This window comes from Delphinapterus leucas, chromosome 5, assembly GCF_059928025.1.
Source record: "Delphinapterus leucas isolate spDelLeu-1000000601 "Yukka" chromosome 5, BTC_Dleu_Yukka2, whole genome shotgun sequence".
NCBI classification, from domain to species: domain Eukaryota; kingdom Metazoa; phylum Chordata; class Mammalia; order Artiodactyla; family Monodontidae; genus Delphinapterus; species Delphinapterus leucas.
The window spans coordinates 129091744-129109407 of NC_143133.1; the positions used below are offsets into that span (position 1 = coordinate 129091744).

A 17664-nucleotide genomic window follows, 5' to 3' on the forward strand; every position below is an offset into this window, starting at 1 on the left:
TTATGGGGATTCCCTTGTGTGTTATTTGTTATTTTCCTCTTGCTGCTTTTAATATTTTTTCTTTGTATTTAATTTTTGATAGTTTGATTAATATGTGTCTTGGTGTGTTTCTCCTTGGATTTATCCTTCACGGTACTCTCTGTGCTTCCTGGACTTGACTATTTCCTTTCCCATATTAGGGAAGTTTTCAACTCTAATCTCTTCAAATATTTTCTCAGTCCCTTTCTTTTTCTCTTCTTCTTCTGGGACCCCTATAATTCAAGTGTTGGTACGTTTAATATTGAACCAGTGGTCTCTGAGACTGGCCTCAATTCTTTTCATTCTTTTTTCTTTATTCTGCTCTGCGATAGTTACTTCCACTGTTTTTCTTCCAGTTCACTTATCCGTTCTTCTGCCTCAGTTATTCTGCTATTGATTCCTTCTAGAGAATTTTTTATTTCGTTTATTGTGTTGTTTATCACTGTTTGTTTGCTCTTTAGTTCTTGTAGGTCCTTGTTAAACCTTTCTTATATTTTCTCCATTCTGTTTCCAAGATTTTGGATCATCTTTACTATCTTTATTCTGAATTCTTTTTCAGGTAGACTGTCTATTTCCTCTTCATTTCTTTGGTCTGGTGGGATTTTACCTTGGTCTTTCGTCAGCTGTGTGTTTCTCTGTCTTCTCATTTTGCTTATCTTACTGTGTTTGGGGTCTCCTTTTTGCAGGCTGCAGGTTCGTAGTTCCCGTTGTTTTTGGTGTCTGCGCCCAATGGCTAAGGTTGGTTTAGTGGGTTGTGTAGGCTTCCTGGTGGAGGGGATTATTGCTTGTGTTCTGGTGGATGAGGCTGTATCTTGTCTTTCTGGTGGGCAGGTCTGCCTCTGGTGGGTTTTTTTTGGGGTGTCTGTGACCTTATTATGATTTTAGGCAGCCTCTCTGCTAATGGGTGGGGTTGCGTTCCTGTCTTGCTAGTTGTTTGGCATAGGATGTCCAGCACTGTAGCTTGCTGGTCGTTGAGTGAAGCTGGGTCTTGGCATTGAGATGGAGATCTCTGGGAGATTTCCGCCATTTAATATTACATGGAGCTGGGAGGTCTCTTGTGGACCAGTGTTCTGAAGTTGGCTCTCCCACCTCAGAGGCACAGCCCTGATACCTGGCTGGAGCACCAAGAGCCTTTCATCCACACAGCTCAGAATAAAAGGGAGAAAAAGTAGAAAGAAAGAAAGAAAGAGGATAAAATAAAGTAAAATAATATAAAATAAAGTTATTAAAATAAAAAATAATTATTAAGAAAAATATTTTAAAAAGTAAGAGAAAAAAAAAAAGATGGACAGAACCCTAGGACAAATGGTAAAAGCAAAGCTATACAGACAAAATCACATGCAGAAGCATACACATACACACACACAAAAAAAGAAAAAGGGAAAAAAATATATATCTTTGCTCCCAAAGTCCACCTCCTCAATGTGGTATGAGTCGTTGTCTATTCAGGTATTCCACAGATGAAGGGTACATCAGGTTGATTGTGGAGATTTTATCCGCTGCTCCTGAGGCTGCTGGGAGAGATTTCCCTTTCTCTTCTTTGTTCGCACAACTCCAGGGGCTCAGCTCTGTATTTGGCCCCGCCTCTGCATGTTGGTCGCCTGAGGGCGTCTGTTCTTCGCTCAGACAGGACGGGGTTAAAGGAGCAGCTGATTCAGGGGCTCTGGCTCACTCAGGCCTGGGGGAGGGAGGGATACGGATGCGAGGCGAGCCTGCGGTGGCAGAGGCCGGTGTGACGTTGCACCAGCCTGAGGCGTGCCGTGCGTTCTCCCGGGGAAGTTGTCCCTGGATCCCGGGACCCTGGCAGTGGTGGGCTGCACAGGCTCCCCGGAAGGGAGGTGTGGATAGTGACCTGTGCTCGCACACAGGCTTCTTGGTGGCGGCAGCAGCAGCCTTAGCGTCTCATGCCCGTCTCTGGGGTCCGCGTTTTTAGTCGCGGCTCACGCCCGTCTCTGGAGCTCCTTTAAGCAGCGCTCTTAATCTCCTCTCCTCGCGCACCAATAAACAAAGAGGGAAGAAAAAGTCTCTCGCCTCTTCGGCAGCTCCAGACTTTCCCGGACTCCCTCCCGGCTATCTGTGGCGCACTAGCCCCCTTCAGGCCGTGTTCACGCCGCCAACCCCAGTCCTCTCCCTGCGCTCCGACCGAAGCCCGAGCCTCAGCTCCCAGCCCCGCCCGCCCCAGCAGGTGAGCAGAGAAGCCTCTCGGGTTGTCGGCACCGATCCTCTGTGCGGGAATCTCTCCGCTTTGCCCTCCGCACCCCTATAGCTGCGCTCTCCTCCGTGGCTCTGAAGCTCCCCCCTCCGCCACCCGCAGTCCCCGCCCGCGAAGGGGCTCCTAGTGTGTGGAAACCTTTCCTCCTTCACAGCTCCCTCCCACTGGTGCAGGTCCCGTCCCTATTCTTTTGTCTCTGTTTTTTCTTTTTTCTTTTGCCCTACCCAGGTACGTGGGGGGTTTCTTGCCTTTTGGGAGGCCCGAGGTCTTCTGCCAGCGCTCAGTAGGTGTTCTGTAGGAGTTGTTCCACATGTAGATGTATTTCTGATGTATCTGTGGGGAGGAAGGTGATCTCCGCGTCTTACTCTTCCGCCATCTTGAAGCTCCTCCTGTAGAAGGTTTTAAAGTGACGTAATAGATGTGCTGTAAAAGCAAAGAGGACTTCTCATTGAATAAATTTCAAGTCGTTCAAGGCCTTTAAAAATCTAGCTCATCCTACATTCTTGACTTACTTTTCCACAGTTCTTTATTGTATACCCAGGCTACATTGCAACAACATTGTTCAAATATCCCAGTGGTTTCACATGTCTGTATCTTTGCTAACGTGTGCCATTTATCTGGAGCGTCCTTGTTCCACTGTTTCCATGGTCAATTTTCATCTCCTCTAGGAAGCTTCCACTAACTCTTGCCATTTCATATAATTGGAATCACAGAATATGTGTCCTTTTGGATCTACCTTCTTTCACTTAGTATCCAATTTGGAGGTTCATCCATATCATATCATGTATCAGTATTTCATTCCTTTTCATGACTGAATAATGTCCCATTGTATATATACACCACATTTTTTTATTCATCAGTTGATGGACATTTGGGTTGTTTTTACTTTTGGCCTATCACGAATAATGCTAGTATGAATGTTTGTGTGCAAGTCTTTCTATGGGCATGTTTTCAGTTCTCTTGGGTATACATCTAAGGGTGGAATTTCTGGATCATAAGGTAACTCTGTGTTTGACTTTTTGAAGAACTGATAAGCTGTTTCTCAAAGTGGCTGCTTCATTTTGCATTCCCACCAGCAATGTATGATGTTTCCAGTTTCTCCACATCCTTACCAACACCTGTTATTGTCTTTTTTATTATAATCATCCTGCTGGGTGTAGAAGAATGGTATCTCATTGTGGTTTTGTTTTGTATTTCCCTAATGAGTAATGATAGTGAGCATCTTTTCATGTGTTTGTTAGTCATTTGTATATCTTCTTTGGAGAAATGTCCATTCAAATCCTTTGTCCATTTTCAAAAGTTGGATTGTTTGTCATTTTACTGTTGAGTTGGAAGAGTTCTTTATGTGTTCTTGCTACTAACCTTTATCAGATATATGGTTTTCAAATATTTTCTCATTCTGTGGGTTGTCTTTTCACTTTTTTGATAGTGTCATTTGAAGCACAGAAGTTTCTTATTTTTATGAAGTCCAATTAATCTGTTTTTTTCTTTTGTTTATGATTTTGATGTCCTATCTAAGAAACCATTGCCTAATCCAAGGTCATGAAGATTTACGTCCATGTTTTCTTCTAACGGTTTTATAGTTTTGTCCTTGTGTTTAGGTATTTCATCCATTTTGAATTAATTTTTATATATGGTGTTAGGTACAGTTCCATCTTCATTCTTTTGCATGTGGATATTCATTTGTCCCAGCACCATTTGCTGAAAAGATTATTCCTTTCCCATAAACCTGTCTTTTTGGTTTCCTTGTCAAACATCTGGGTCTGATGTTAGAAAAACAAAGCTAAACCTACTAGCTCTTTTCTTCTCTCACCACCTTTGTTTTCTAAAAACATGAACTTCAGTTTAGTAGAGAAATAAGCATGGCTTAGATTTATAAAATCTTACAGCACAATCCAAAGATTTTATCCTATTTCACACAGTGATCAGGAATGACTGTTAGCCTCCTACCTCCCAAATCTACCAGTGTATCCATACCTGTACCCTTACACTCTGCCTTCTCTCCTGTCTCAATGGATGAACCAAATTTGTACCTCTCTGGGGTCAACCCTTGTGCTGGTACTCTGAACCCATTCTCTCTCACTCACTCAAGGACTAAGTGAAAATAATCCCTTCCTTCCCCTATGACATCAATTTTGCCCTTCCAGATTCTTCCCATCAGCATAGAAACATTTTATAATAGCTCTCAATATTTTTTAATCCTGCCTAGAAACAATATCCCTTTTCTTTTTTAGAGCTCTGGGAAAGGATTATATGTACTTGCTGTTGTTATAGGCTTTCTTCGCATTCTTTCTTCACCCCACACACCACTGAAATTGTTCTTGTCAAGGGCAGCAGCAGTCTCCATCTTGCCAAATCTAAAGGTCAGTCTCCTGTTCTCATCTTACTCTTATCTCTCAGCAGGATTTGACCCAACTAATGACTCTGTTTTGAAGCACTTTCTTCACTTGGCTTCTGTAATACTACACTCTCCTGGTTTTCCTCTTGTCTTATTGGACACCCTTTATTAGTCCTATTTGCAAAATCAGTCTTCTTTTCCAAGACCTCTCAAAGTTACAGCACCAAAAGGCTCAGTCCTGTGACCTCATCTCAAGCCACGCTCATCTTGCGTGCTTCCATCCAGGTCCACGGTTTTGAATACCATCTTTATTCCTATGACCTCCAAAATTATACCTCCAGCTCCAGCCTCTTTGTTATATTAGAAATTATTATATTCAGTTGGTATGACAAGTTACTTAACTTTGGGGTGTCCCCCAGTGCAAAGTGAAAATGTGGAGCCCTCTGTTAAAAATTACTGAGAATTTCAAGATGACAACAGCAGAGCATTAAACCAAATATGGGGCTTTCTGAGTGTGGGCCCTGTGAAACTGCAAATTTCATATACCTATGAGGCCAGCCCTGCCTATTGGCTACCTGACAAGTATACTTGGATATTTAATGAGCATATCACACTCAATCTATATAAAACAAAACTCCTAGTTTACACCTCTGCCTAAAAAAAGACAATCCCATTTTTACTCAGGTTTTCCCCCATCTCAGTAATTTGTACCATTCACCCAGTTACTCAGGCCAAAAATCTGTGATTCCTCCACTTTTCTCAGCCAGTCCATAAGCAAGTCCTATTGGCTCTGCCTTCAAAATCTATGCTCAAACATCTGGAATCTAAATTTCCACAGTCTCAAATCATCATCTCACAGATAATTTTTCATTACAAAGAGGAAAGGTTCTTTTACAATGGAGAAATCTCACAGTCACTACTTGAACCAAATGATTAAATTTATCATCGTGGATAAAAAATAATAAGATGAGCATAAAAGTATTTTTGAGGATTAGAAATGTCACAGAAATATATTACTGATTATTAAATGAGAATTAATGTTATATAACGGTATGTTGTAACCGTATGTTATACTGCATGGTCCTGTATTTTTTGTTGTGGTAAAATATACATAACATAAAATTTACCATTGCAGCCATTTTTAAGTGTATGGTTCAGTGGCATTAAGCACCTTCACCTTGTCCCATCTTTATACATAATTATATATATTATATATAAATAGAGAAGAATGGAAGAACATAGAATCATATTAAATACCGGTTATGTAAGTGATTAATTTGTGCTTGACTTTTACATTCTTTTTCTCTGTATTTTCTAAATTTTCTGTGTGAGCGTAGATTGCATAGTTTGCAATAAGAAAAATGTTTTTTTCTGTCTTTTAATTAAAGGATGACATATGTCTCAAGGAAGACATAGTAATTTTCAGATTTTAGAGAAATCATATAGAGTGACAACTGAACTGCTTTTGAACTTGACAGTTATGGTTTCACTCATTCAAGAGCATAAAATCCCCTGAGTAGGGGAATCGGAAAGGGCAGCGTATGAGTAGCCCAGAAAGGCTGAGTTTTTTGGTTTGTTTTAATTTATTTATTTAATTTATTTATTTTTGGCTGCATTGGGTCTTCATTGCTGTGCGCGGGCTTTCTCTAGTTGCGGTGAGCGGGGGCTACTCTTCGTTGTGGTGCGTGGGCTTCTCATCACGGTGGCTTCTCTTGTTGCAGAGCACGGGCTCTAGGCACGTGGGCTTCAGTAGTTGTAGCACGCAGGCTCAGGTTGTGGCTCGTGGGCTCTAGAGCGCAGACTCAGTAGTTGTGGCGCACGGGCTTAGCTGCTCCGCAGCATGTGGGATCTTCCCGGACCAGAGCTCGAACCCATGTTGCCTGCATTGGCAGGCGGATTCTTAACCACTGCGCCACCAGGGAAGCCCAGAAAGCCTGAGTTTTGTTTGGACGACTGGGTATGGGTTCAGGAGGGGGATTCCAGGCTAGGAGAAATGCCTGAACAGGAAAAAAGTGGACAGCAGAGCCTGACAGTGGGCAAGCACAGCTCAGCCTGCCTGGACCTCCAGTTCATGTGAAGGAGCGAGTGATAGTGTGCGTGGATATGGAGGAGTAGAAGGGCCCTGTCTGTGTAGATTTATGTGCCATTTATGTGCCATAAATTACAGCTAATTGTCTTCCCTGTGTAGAGTTTGAATTTTACTTTGTTAAGCTATGAATAGCAATCAGAGCTTTCTGCTATTATTAAAGCGGCGTTTTGGGAAGGTCACTTCTGTACAGTTTGGATTTGTGGTGGGAAAGACCAAAGACCAAACCTAATATGAAAGCTATCATCTAGAGGTTGAGTAATAAAAATTTTAACTAGGGGGAGGGGTGAAGGAAATGGAAAAGAATAGGTGGTGGTAGTGAGCTCACTGAGGATAAGAGAGGCAATATTATCTCATTTAAGCTTCTCTTAGTAACAGAGTATCCATTCAGTTATCACTTGGTTTGGCCAAACTCAGTACCATCTATCTGTTTTACATAGAGTGATCTGAAGTCTAGGCTGACGTTATTTCCAGCGTTACTCATATTTGTCCAAAAATATTTCACTAGGTTGTTTCCAGACTCTTCGAATTGGATTGACTTACGTTTCAGTGTTGTCTTCCTGAAGCAGCATTTTGGAAACTTATTATGGAATTATAACTCACTTTTCGATGTATTTTTTCACCTATTTAAATAATGAATGAACTGCATTGCCTGTTTGGAGGGGACCATTGCTTTTATTAGCTTTACGTATTAATTTATTTATAAGTCTAGTTTATTTCCTAATTTATTTGAAATTTCTTTGTCCAATTTGTATATCTCCTCACTAAAATTCAATGAGGAAAAAGTTTTCAGATTCATTTATGAATTCTAATGTCTACACATGAATTGCACTACAGAAAGAAGATGTAACACATATGCAGTTATTTAATGCAGTGGGTCCAATTCTCTGAAACATTGAATTTAAAATGGTTTTTTATTTTTTTTATTTTTATTTTTTTTGTGGTACGCGGGCCTCTCACTGTTGTGGCCTCTCCTGTTGCGGAACCGGGGCATGAACCTGTGTCCCCTGCATCGGCAGGCGGACTCTTGACCACTGTGCCACCAGGGAAGCCCTAAAATGGTTTTTTAAATCAAATCATTTTAAATGCTCTAGAGATGTTGACACTTTAAGGCACCATTACTCTGATTTTTTGATTTTTTTATTGAGCTATAGTTGATTTACAGGGTTATATAGTTCAGGTGTACAACATAGCAATTCAAAATTTTTATAGATTATACTCCATTTAAAGTTATTGTAAAATAGTGACTATATTCCCTGTGCTGTATAATAATATATCCTTATAGGTTATTTTATACATAGCAGTTTGTACCTCTTAATCCCCTACCCCTATCATGTCCTTCCCCCTTCCCTCTCCCCACAGGTAACCACTGATTTGTTCTCTATGTCCGTGAGTCTGTTTCTGTTTTGTTATATTAATCTGTTTGTTTTATTTGTGTGATTTTTTTAATGTGACCTATTTTTGGTGATACAAATAATCACTTTCCTTCTTAATATATTTCCACTTATTCATTTATCGAGTTGCTTGAAAGCAAAGCATGCCACTTGAAAGTAAATTAATTTTATCAGGCAGTGTATTGCCATTGAGAGATTTTGTGCTCATGCTAAGTATTTCGTATCTCAGAAATTTGAAGAGTTTATTTTATGTTTGCGGGATACAGAGTCAGCTGTGATTACCAATCGGTTACCATCTCACGCTAACCCGTTTTGACATTTCTCTAAGGAAGCCCCGCTGAAGCCTGCTTCTCCCCTGCCAGGAAATACCATTTAACAGGGTGAAAGGTCACTGGGACAGTCTAAGGCAGCTGATCTCAGGTGTGGTAGCAGCTGTTGTGCGGGACATGACTTATTTTGTGAGAACAGAAACACTATTATCTGGGCTCCTGAGGGAGATTTGGAGAAAGTCATGCCCAGGGAGTCCCATTCCAGGAAAATGTGCTCAAGCATTTATTTATTGGCAGTGATCACTAACTGAGATTCCATCTGGCAAAAATGTGGATTTTTCACTGTCCCAGAAAGTTGGAGAACAATTATGTAAGTTGTTTCAAAGAATTTATTTTTAACCATTTTTTATGAAGAACTTGCAGTCCCTCTGTTGTTAGAAGAAATTCACTTTTTTAAGAAAAACAATAGAGCTTCTGTATGAATTTCTATATAACTGTATTTATGTGCCATAAATTACAGCTAATTGTCTTTTTTATTAATTTTTATACAGTTTTAATGATCATACCCCATTTACAATTTTTATAAAATATTGGCCATATCCCCCGTGAGTATGTACTGTAATTACTTGTCTTTTGATTTGAAATCATTACTCAGTCTTTCTGGCGACGGTTTTGACTCATATTCGGAACACTGGAATCAGTTAGTGAAATCAAGGAGTCAGTGGGGTGGAAAGGGGAACCCTGAGTAGTGCCTCTCCAGCTCTGGAGGACTTTCAGCCTTGCCTCACTGTTTGCCACCTTCTCCTCTGCCCCCGACGGCGGCTCTGCAGGATTTTAGAACCTGAGTAAGTGAACCCTGTGTGCCATTGTAGGCTCCACCAAGGCCAATCAGATACGTTTTAATGAAATAACCGCATACACCGTTTGAAAAGCAAGATCCATCATTAGAATTAAAGAGGTGTGTCTTTGGAAAAACAGTTATATAATTTCTATCCCCATGGGATTTTTTTCCAGTAGTCTTCTAATATACACGAAATAAGTCTAATAAATAAGTGAGGAAACATGTTAATTATGTTGATTTTATTAGTTATTTTTATTTGGGCCTTAAGTAAAGCAAGCATCTGTATCTCTGCTGTGACTGAAGAAAAATCGTTTACCGAACTAGAAATTCTGTATTCCTATTAGCATGAACCTGTTTTAAATGTCACTGTTTTGCTTTCTAAAATAAATCTTTAATGAGGTTTTATAATAATTCTTTGAGTTAAGAAATACTGTAGGTTTGTGGGGTTTTTTTACATAAAAACAACTGACGGCCTACCTGTCAGTTCCATATGTTCTTAGAGGAATACAATTAAGAATACAATTGAAAACTTGATTTTCCATCTTTTCTATTTCTTCCTCTTTCCTTCAACACCCCATGGCAACCACTTCTTCCCCCGCTGCAACTACAGCTGGCTTCTACCGTTACACAGCACACACACTACACACAACACACGCACACTCTCTGACTGCTGGCTCAGAGTAGCAAAAGAGGTTTGTTCTGGTCCACTGTATGTCTTTGGTTCAGACAGCCATTATTAGACTGTATAGACCTTATTTAATATATATGCACTCATCAAAATGTAAAACTCAGACCAAAAGAAAGGATTCTTTATTTCCTGTAGCCAGTTGATAATGTGTGTTATTGATGGGTGAGTATAATACTTTATCATCTTTAAAAGCTTTCGTATGGTGGAAATGCTGTGGCATTCGGATACTGGCTTCATGTCATCCACTTATTAGCTGCGTGCTCAAGTTAATTCTTCATTTCCACATCTATGAAAATGAACACAGCATAACTTCTCAATAAGTGCTGGTTGCCTTACATATACCACCCTTTCAGTTCCTTCTCCCCCCGACTCCTTTTTTTCTTCTTTCTTTTTTCTTTTTTTTTTTTTTTTTTACGGTACGTGGGCCTCTCACCAATGCGGCCTCTCCCGTTGTGGAGCACAGGCGCGGCATGTGGGATCCTCCCGGACCAGGGCACGAACCCGCGTCCCCTGCAATGGCAGGCGGACTCTCAACCACTGCGCCACCAGGGAAGCCCCCCCACCCCGACTCTTTTATTTTTGACATTTGCTGCTGTCAGTGATGTCCCCTGATGAGCCCTGAAATTCACTAGTGTTCTAACCCAGATTGCCAGAGAGCAAGTTTAGTCAGGATCCTTTGCAGCAGTACCAGGATATCTAAATTATATGTGCCCTGAAAATCCTGGCTTTGTGGTTATGAAAATGCTGTCAGATTTATTCCTTACCATTTATGAATGCTATGCGAGCATCTTGTGGAAGGTTTTGTTTCTTAGTGCAATTTATAAAGATTGATAAAAAATATGAGGAAGAAACCTTGCCTGAGAAGCACCTTCTTACCAAACTTGTAAGAAAGAAATTATTGCAGCATACTTTTTCTTAGGAAACAAATCGATCTGATGTTAAAACAATATATGAAAACAAGTTAATGTGGCCAAGAAATGTTCTTGGTTCTGTGGTTGCTTCAAATTGATGTTGAAATTAAAACAAATGAAGCCACATCATTTTTGGAGCAGTTGTTGCTCTTGATAGCACAAGTGTAAACTCATATTGCCAAACACTTGGAATCTGCTGAAGAAGTTATGTAAGAAAATTAGAAGTCTGCAAGCCAGCTGAAGTGTAGAAAAGGAAATAAACTAGGAGAAATTGGATAATGTAAAATGCTTAAAAGATTTTGAAAGTTTTGGATAGAATCTTACTTTTTGCGTCTCTGTGGTTGCACATCAACGTATAACCCCAATAGTTTATTTCTCTAGTCAGTTGTTGGTTATCATTATCCTTCATTTGAAACTCCAGGAGGTGTCTACTTTATCTTTAGTGTAGGCCTGCAATGGGAAATATTAAAAAGTGGGTAGAAATATTGCTTGATAAGTTAAAATCTAATCAAAGGAACTATGCTTCAGTCTCCGGTAAAGAGTGATGTATCAGTTCATTCAGTCAGCACTTATTGAGGGTCTGTTGTCCTGGAGAACTTACATTCTAATAGGGAGATAATATTTAGATTCAAATAATAATAAAATAGTGTGCTGGGAAAAAAGGATAATTATCATAAGAGCTGCAAGGGGCCATCTGAGTTAAAAGGGCCAAGAGATTGGTTCCATCTGGCCTAAGCCTGAGTATGCATAGAATTTTGCCAGGAGAAAATGGGATGAGAAAATACTCCAGACAAAAGGTAAATGTTTGGGGTCGAAAAGTTCAGAGCAGATTTGAAAAAAGTGTCCAGGTACATCTGGAGTGGCTTCCTTAGGGGAGGTATAAGCAGCTAAACTGGAGAGGGACACTGGGGTTCGTTTAAGAGGTAGCTGAGAGCTACGGAAGCTTTTGAGAAAAGGAGTGAGTGACCAGATCACAACCACAGCAGAAAATTCACTCTCACAGTGAAATGTATTCACTGGGGGTAGAGTGAATAGAGGCAGAAAGATCGTTTTGAAGGTTATCATGATACTGCAGATGACCAAGGCCTACTGATTAAAGAGACGTGACAGGACAATCAACAGATTTGGTTAAGGAGGGGAAAGGGAAGAGTAAAGATGACTCATGCTTTGAATCTGATTCATAAAGAGAACAATAACATCATTAACAAGAGGGGCCAGGAGAGGAGGAGAATTTTAAGAATCAGATAATATGAGGCTTTGAAAGTGTTGATTAGGGCGATAATACTCATAATTATTGAGCACTTACTTGCCAGGAACTATCCTATGTGTTTTCCATGCATGATTTCATTTATTCCTCAGAGCCATTTCAGAGCTTTTAAACAGCTCACCCAAGCTTACGCTGCCTGTCTGTGGCAGAGTCAGAAACCAATCCCTAGGAGCGTAATTCCAGAGCGCAGTTTATTAAGTCCTAATAGAATGCCTGTATTGAAAGATGCGGGGCTGGAAGGTGAGGCAGGAAGGGCGTAAGACAGGAGGAAAGACAGATGAAATAAAAGGAGGATGGAGTGACTGGGGACACTTGGAGAATTCCCAGGAAAGTTCACAGAGAGCGAAAGACTTTCGGAAAACTGAAGGTGGGTGTTTCTGCAAAGTTGAGAGTAGAACGGCATCTAAGACAAAGCGTTTAGATTTAGTGACCAAAAGAGCATTGGTGGCCTTAAAAGCAGTTTCAGAAACGTGGTGGAGTCTGAAGTCCATTGGCATGGGGCGGAGGAGTAATTTCTGAGGCAGTGGGAGCAGCAGAGGTGGGCTTTGGGGAGCCTGTCAGGGGAAAGGGGAGGGAAATGGCGCTGCGTCACCAGAGGGTAGGACTGTTTTCAAGGCTGGGGGGCATTTATTCGGGTGCCTGTCGGAAGGGGGACAGATTTAAGATGGAGGAGAGATGAGGCTTCTTCCTGAGGAAAGATAAAATGACAAGATCCAATACATGGGTAAGAAATTTGAGTCCTATGAGTGGGGAGATGTTCCCCTAGCCTAGGAAGAAGTCAAAAAGGAGGAGGCAAGGTGTGTTTGGAGGGGGCCGGGGGCGGTGGTGGTACTTCAACCCCTAATGCAAAGACGATCAAAGGCACTCACTCATATCTGACGATCTGGACTTTCTTAGTAAATTTAGGAGGCAAGGTAGTTAGTGACCGAGAGAGATTCAGATTTGTGCCATTGGAGAAGGTCAGCAATAGTTTCTGTGGGAAAGTGGTCAAAAATCAGTCAAAGACAGCTACAAAGTTTGCCCCCAGAGTACTGAGGTTCAGGCCAAGATTAAATAACAGGAACTTTTAATCTCCCCAGTCGCCAGGGTTCTGTGACTTCCTTTCGCAGTGTCTTAGCAGCCTGGCAGTAGGGCATGCAGCTGGCAGGATGCATACAGGGTGAAGAAGCAGAGGGTGTTAGTGAACCTGTTTTGAGAAATAACTGAATGCTGAGGAAAGCCAGGAATGTGCCTTTTTTAAAGTTGCACATTAGTTGGTCTGGGTGCAGGTTGTCCTCTGCAGACAGGGACGGTCGGAGCCGAGTAGCTGGGGAGGGGGAATGGGGGAGGCAGGGGCAGGGCGGTTATGAGGGATGCACATCCGGGGGCTCGTGTGGAGGAAATGCAGGCAGGGGATCAGAGTCTGAGAAGCTGGAACCAGCAGGGTTCAGGGAGTGGTGCTCTGCTGCCTGACGGTGAAGAGCTGACGTGAGGATGTGGGACGTAGAGTAATAAAGCTATTCCAGTGATCGAGGACTCTGGCAGGGGGTGTAGTTGAAAGGAGGAGCTGCGGTCCAGGTACAGATTCAAAAATGATCATCAAGTCATGCCCCCCAAGTCGACCAAAAACCAGAAAAAGGAGGAATTGTTATAAATAAATAATAGAGACTTGAAAAGGCAGCTAATTACTGAGTTCTAGCGTTATACGATTTTCAGAAATGACCACTGACATCTAACTACTAATATGGCATGATAGAGGGATGTTGATAGCAAGACTTAAATTATCAGGAAATATATGTGGAATCAGATTTTAAATTTGAATGCCCCTGTTCATCAGTATTTTACCTCTAGTATGTATTGAATGTAAATTATAGTTTGGTTTAACGTATGTCTGAAATGCTGGGTCCCTTATTGTTGAACTCATATGTCTATTTTAGCCGTGTAGTATTGATGTGTTCATAAAATTAGAAAAGACAAAATATTATTTCTGTCATTTGAATTTTAACTATTTCTAAAAATACTTGTGAAATATTTTAAAAACTCATGTAGAATAGAGTAAGCACTAAGCTATATAGCAGAGTTCTGAAGCAGACCTGAGAAATTCTGAATCCAATTTCTCTTCTGCCACTGACTTTCCATGTGAATTTGAACAAATTACTTAATTTTCTAGTACCAAGTTTACTCATCAATAAAATAGATATTATGATATATAATAGGGATTTCCTAACTCAAGAAGTTAATTGAAGTGTTAAGCAAGATGTAAAGTTGCATTTTTGAAAGATAAAAAACTTAAGCAAATATATAGAATTAAGTTACTGTTGCTGGAGAATCCAAGTAGTATTTCTAAATCTAGAATCAAAACAAAAGAATATATTGACAACTTCAATTAAAGTAAGTTCTGGACTTAACTTCCATTGTTTTAAAAGGCTGATTTTAGTTACTGATATTCTATCATAATGTCTGAATATAAGTTTCAGGATGACTAATCCATTTTCATAAATATGATAGAGGATTTAATCAGACAATGAAATATTTTTATTAGCAGGTATAGCAAAGGAGAGCAGACGCTTACAAAAGGACTTTTTGTGTTCTAAGTTCAGAATTATGAGTGATCTGTAAGAAATCTGGGAAAAAATACAGGGGAGAAGGATACTTTTTTGGTGGTACCAGCCCCCTCTGTTTCTGAACGGCATGGACTCTAGCTTTCTGCCCTTTCTTCTACTAAAAGCTGTGCTCTGGGCTTTGTCGTAACTCTCGGCAAATCCTATGCTATGAAAGAAATCTTATTAAAATATATTTTTACTATTGTTGTTGCAATGTTTGAAACCTCTGAATGAGCAATTATGTTCCTAAAATAACACTTTAGTATTCCACACTGAATAGGAAACTAAGGGAGAGCTGGATAATTAACAGGCATTTAGCAGACCTTATGAGAAATTGATTTGGTGTTACCTGTAAAAAAAAAAAAAAAAAAGATAAATAAATAACCAACCAACCAAAAAAAATGCTGGTGATGTTCTTAGAGGAAAATGACTCTTTAAATAAACACATTCACTTTTATAAGGATAAACAGAAATAATCAGTTGAAATACTTCCGTGGGAATAGCCGTTTTGATCCCTTGAGACAGTGGGCAGTCTTAGGACGTGTGTTCTCCCCAGAAACGAGAGCTATGTGCCTTGGGAGATGTCACCAGTGACTAGTAACCACCGCAATGTAAACAGACATCAGCAGGAAATAAATATGGGTAGGGCGGGAGTCTAGAAGAATGCCTGTGTGCCTTCTAGAAAAGTGTCACGCCTTCCAGTGCTAGTGGTTTGATTTTTTTTTTTTTAAGGAAGAAAGGAGACTGAGCATAGCTCATGCCTTCTGTCACGGAAACCTTTCGTTTCGGAGGCAGTGTCTTTCCTTGACAAATGGATTTCCTTGCTGGCAGTCTCTGTGACGTTGAGAAGTTAAGGGACCCTTTGCTCTTGCTGCTGTTATTGGTTGCTTTCCCCAGACGGACAAGCCCGTCTGTGGAAGGGCTCGGAGGAGAGTTTCGAGTTACCAGAATTAGGCAAGCCCGCGAGGAGCTGCAGCAGCAGCGAAAGCAGCAGCGCCTTTAAGCCCTGCAGCAGCTGGTCCTCTGATTGGCTGGCTGCTTCAGCTGCTTCCCTGGAACAAAGGTCAGAGTGGACTGCGGTGGAAATGTGGAGAGGCAGCGATCGAATAGCACTGTAGCTCCGCTCGGAGAAGTTTGGAGGCTGAGAACAGCAGGACGCTGGCTGACTGCAGGGCAAGTTGCTTCTCCAGCGGTGAGCTGCAGCCTCACGCCCCCAGCCCAGCTCAGCCGCTGCAGCCTGGCCCCCCCTATACAGACGCCCTGCTGGGCGCGGAAGAGACAGTTGTGAGGGTCCCTTGCAAATTTCCAGACAAGGATGGCTTGTGAAATCATGCCCCTGCAAAGGTAGTATGCTTTCCTATTTGGTTTCGTTCTTCTCTTCTGTATTTTCTGAATGTTCCAAAACCGTGTAACTTTGCCAATCCTTGGCATTTTTCAGTAGTGTGCTGCAAACTGTGTAGAGTTCCCTGGACGCAATGTGCTTCCCCAAGACCGGAGAAATGTAGCTATTTGATCGCTTCTTTTGCTGACACTTACGCCCAGCATGTCATCTTCTTCACTTGATTAGTCTGTTCAGTTATTGCCTTCCTCGAATGAAAATAAATATAAGAAAACAGCTTTGACAGCTGAAGAAAAACAGAAAGTGAAGAATATATCAAGCAGGTTTAAAATAAAACTGAGTCAGCTTGTTAGCAATGTTGTGAAGCTGCGGTGAGCTCTAAGCTCATTTTGAAGGATGTCGACAGGCTAAAGACCTTTTAAAAATGCATCTTAGGAGCCCTGTCTGCTGGAGTTCAGATCTAGGCAAGGATTTTCTATCAATAAGTACTTTATAATACATGGACATAAACGTTAAGGTTATTATTTCCCCATGAATAATTCTAGATAGGTTTATTACACAGGTGACATCTTTAAAGAAAAAAAAACTGCTCTGTAAGAATGATTAAGTGCAAGGCTCTGTTCTGTTCATTAATGATTGTAATATGGATTGTGGAGGGCGAGGTGGAAGAGTTATTATACCAATGCAGAAAAAGGTAAATTTAAACAAAGGGCTTGTTAAAAAGAACACTGCTGGTGAACTAATATGTGAGTAAGGTATCCCGGAATGTTGAAGCTGGAAGTCACCTCCGTGGTGATGGAGTCCAGCCCTCCAGTTTCACAGCAGGAAAACTGAGGCTTGAAGGAAGTCTGAGTTTCCTAGGGTCGTGTTTTAGGCTTTTTAGAATTACTTTTGCCAATCATATTATCCTGTTTCAGCTGCACCTGCTCTACATGCAGTGACATTTGATTCCATGTAAATGCTTCCTTTAAGAAAACTGTTAGTGGAAGTGATTTTAAAAGTCAAACGGTGAATGTGGTTTATCTATAAGATTGAAAAAAACCTAGACAAAAAAATGAATCTTATTTTGAAAAACCATGCCACCAGTATTTTACTGGATGTTCATGTTTTAACATGAAAATAAGGCATACAGAAATTGAGTGTTCGTTTGGAAAATGGTTCCTGCAGATGTACCCTGTGAGATAAAACGGTGTAGTTGTTGTCCTTTCACTGTAAGGACAAGTGCGCTGTGATGGGAACTTGATGGGGGTGTCCCTAGAATTCCTGTTCTAAAATTGATAACCCAACACCCAAGGGAGCACAGAATGATTTATGGATAGATCTGAAATTTGTCTATATTAATTCAGTGGAAATGTCCACATGCTTGGAACTTGAGAGAGACTAAAAACTAATGCACACTTTTCGGAGTCTTCATTTGGTTTCCAGCTTTAAAGTTGGGACCTTGTTTTATCTTATAATGGTGTCAGTTCTTAAGTGTCTTAAGCAAGTCCTTTCTAGGTAAGCATATTGGCTACTACTGAACTCTGTAATAAGCTGCTCTCTGATATAATCACCGTGAAGAAGCAAACAGATCTTTATTCGGCTAAAATATTGTTTAGAGAGCTAAGTTGATGAAAGCTAAAACAGAATCAGCGTAATTTCCTCCAAAATTATTTTGCTCTGTTAGTCCTTACTAATAAACCTACGTAAGAGGAGTAATTTGAATTTGCATTCAAGACT

General features: G+C 40.7%; 1 protein-coding gene across 9 annotated transcripts in view; it reads left to right on the forward strand.

Moving 5' to 3' along the window:
* The window catches only part of FAM13A (family with sequence similarity 13 member A), a 354033-nt gene that overhangs the window by 241787 nt on the left and 94582 nt on the right, over positions 1–17664 (forward strand). The window contains exon 1 of one of the 9 annotated variants that reach the window (XM_022582322.3): positions 1726–15950. The exons of the other annotated variants lie outside the window; for them this stretch is intronic. Coding sequence (XP_022438030.1) covers positions 15922–15950 — 29 coding nt within the window. The 5' untranslated portion in view covers positions 1726–15921. Of the gene's footprint in view, positions 1–1725; positions 15951–17664 lie in introns of those variants that run through there. 9 annotated transcript variants of the gene reach the window in all.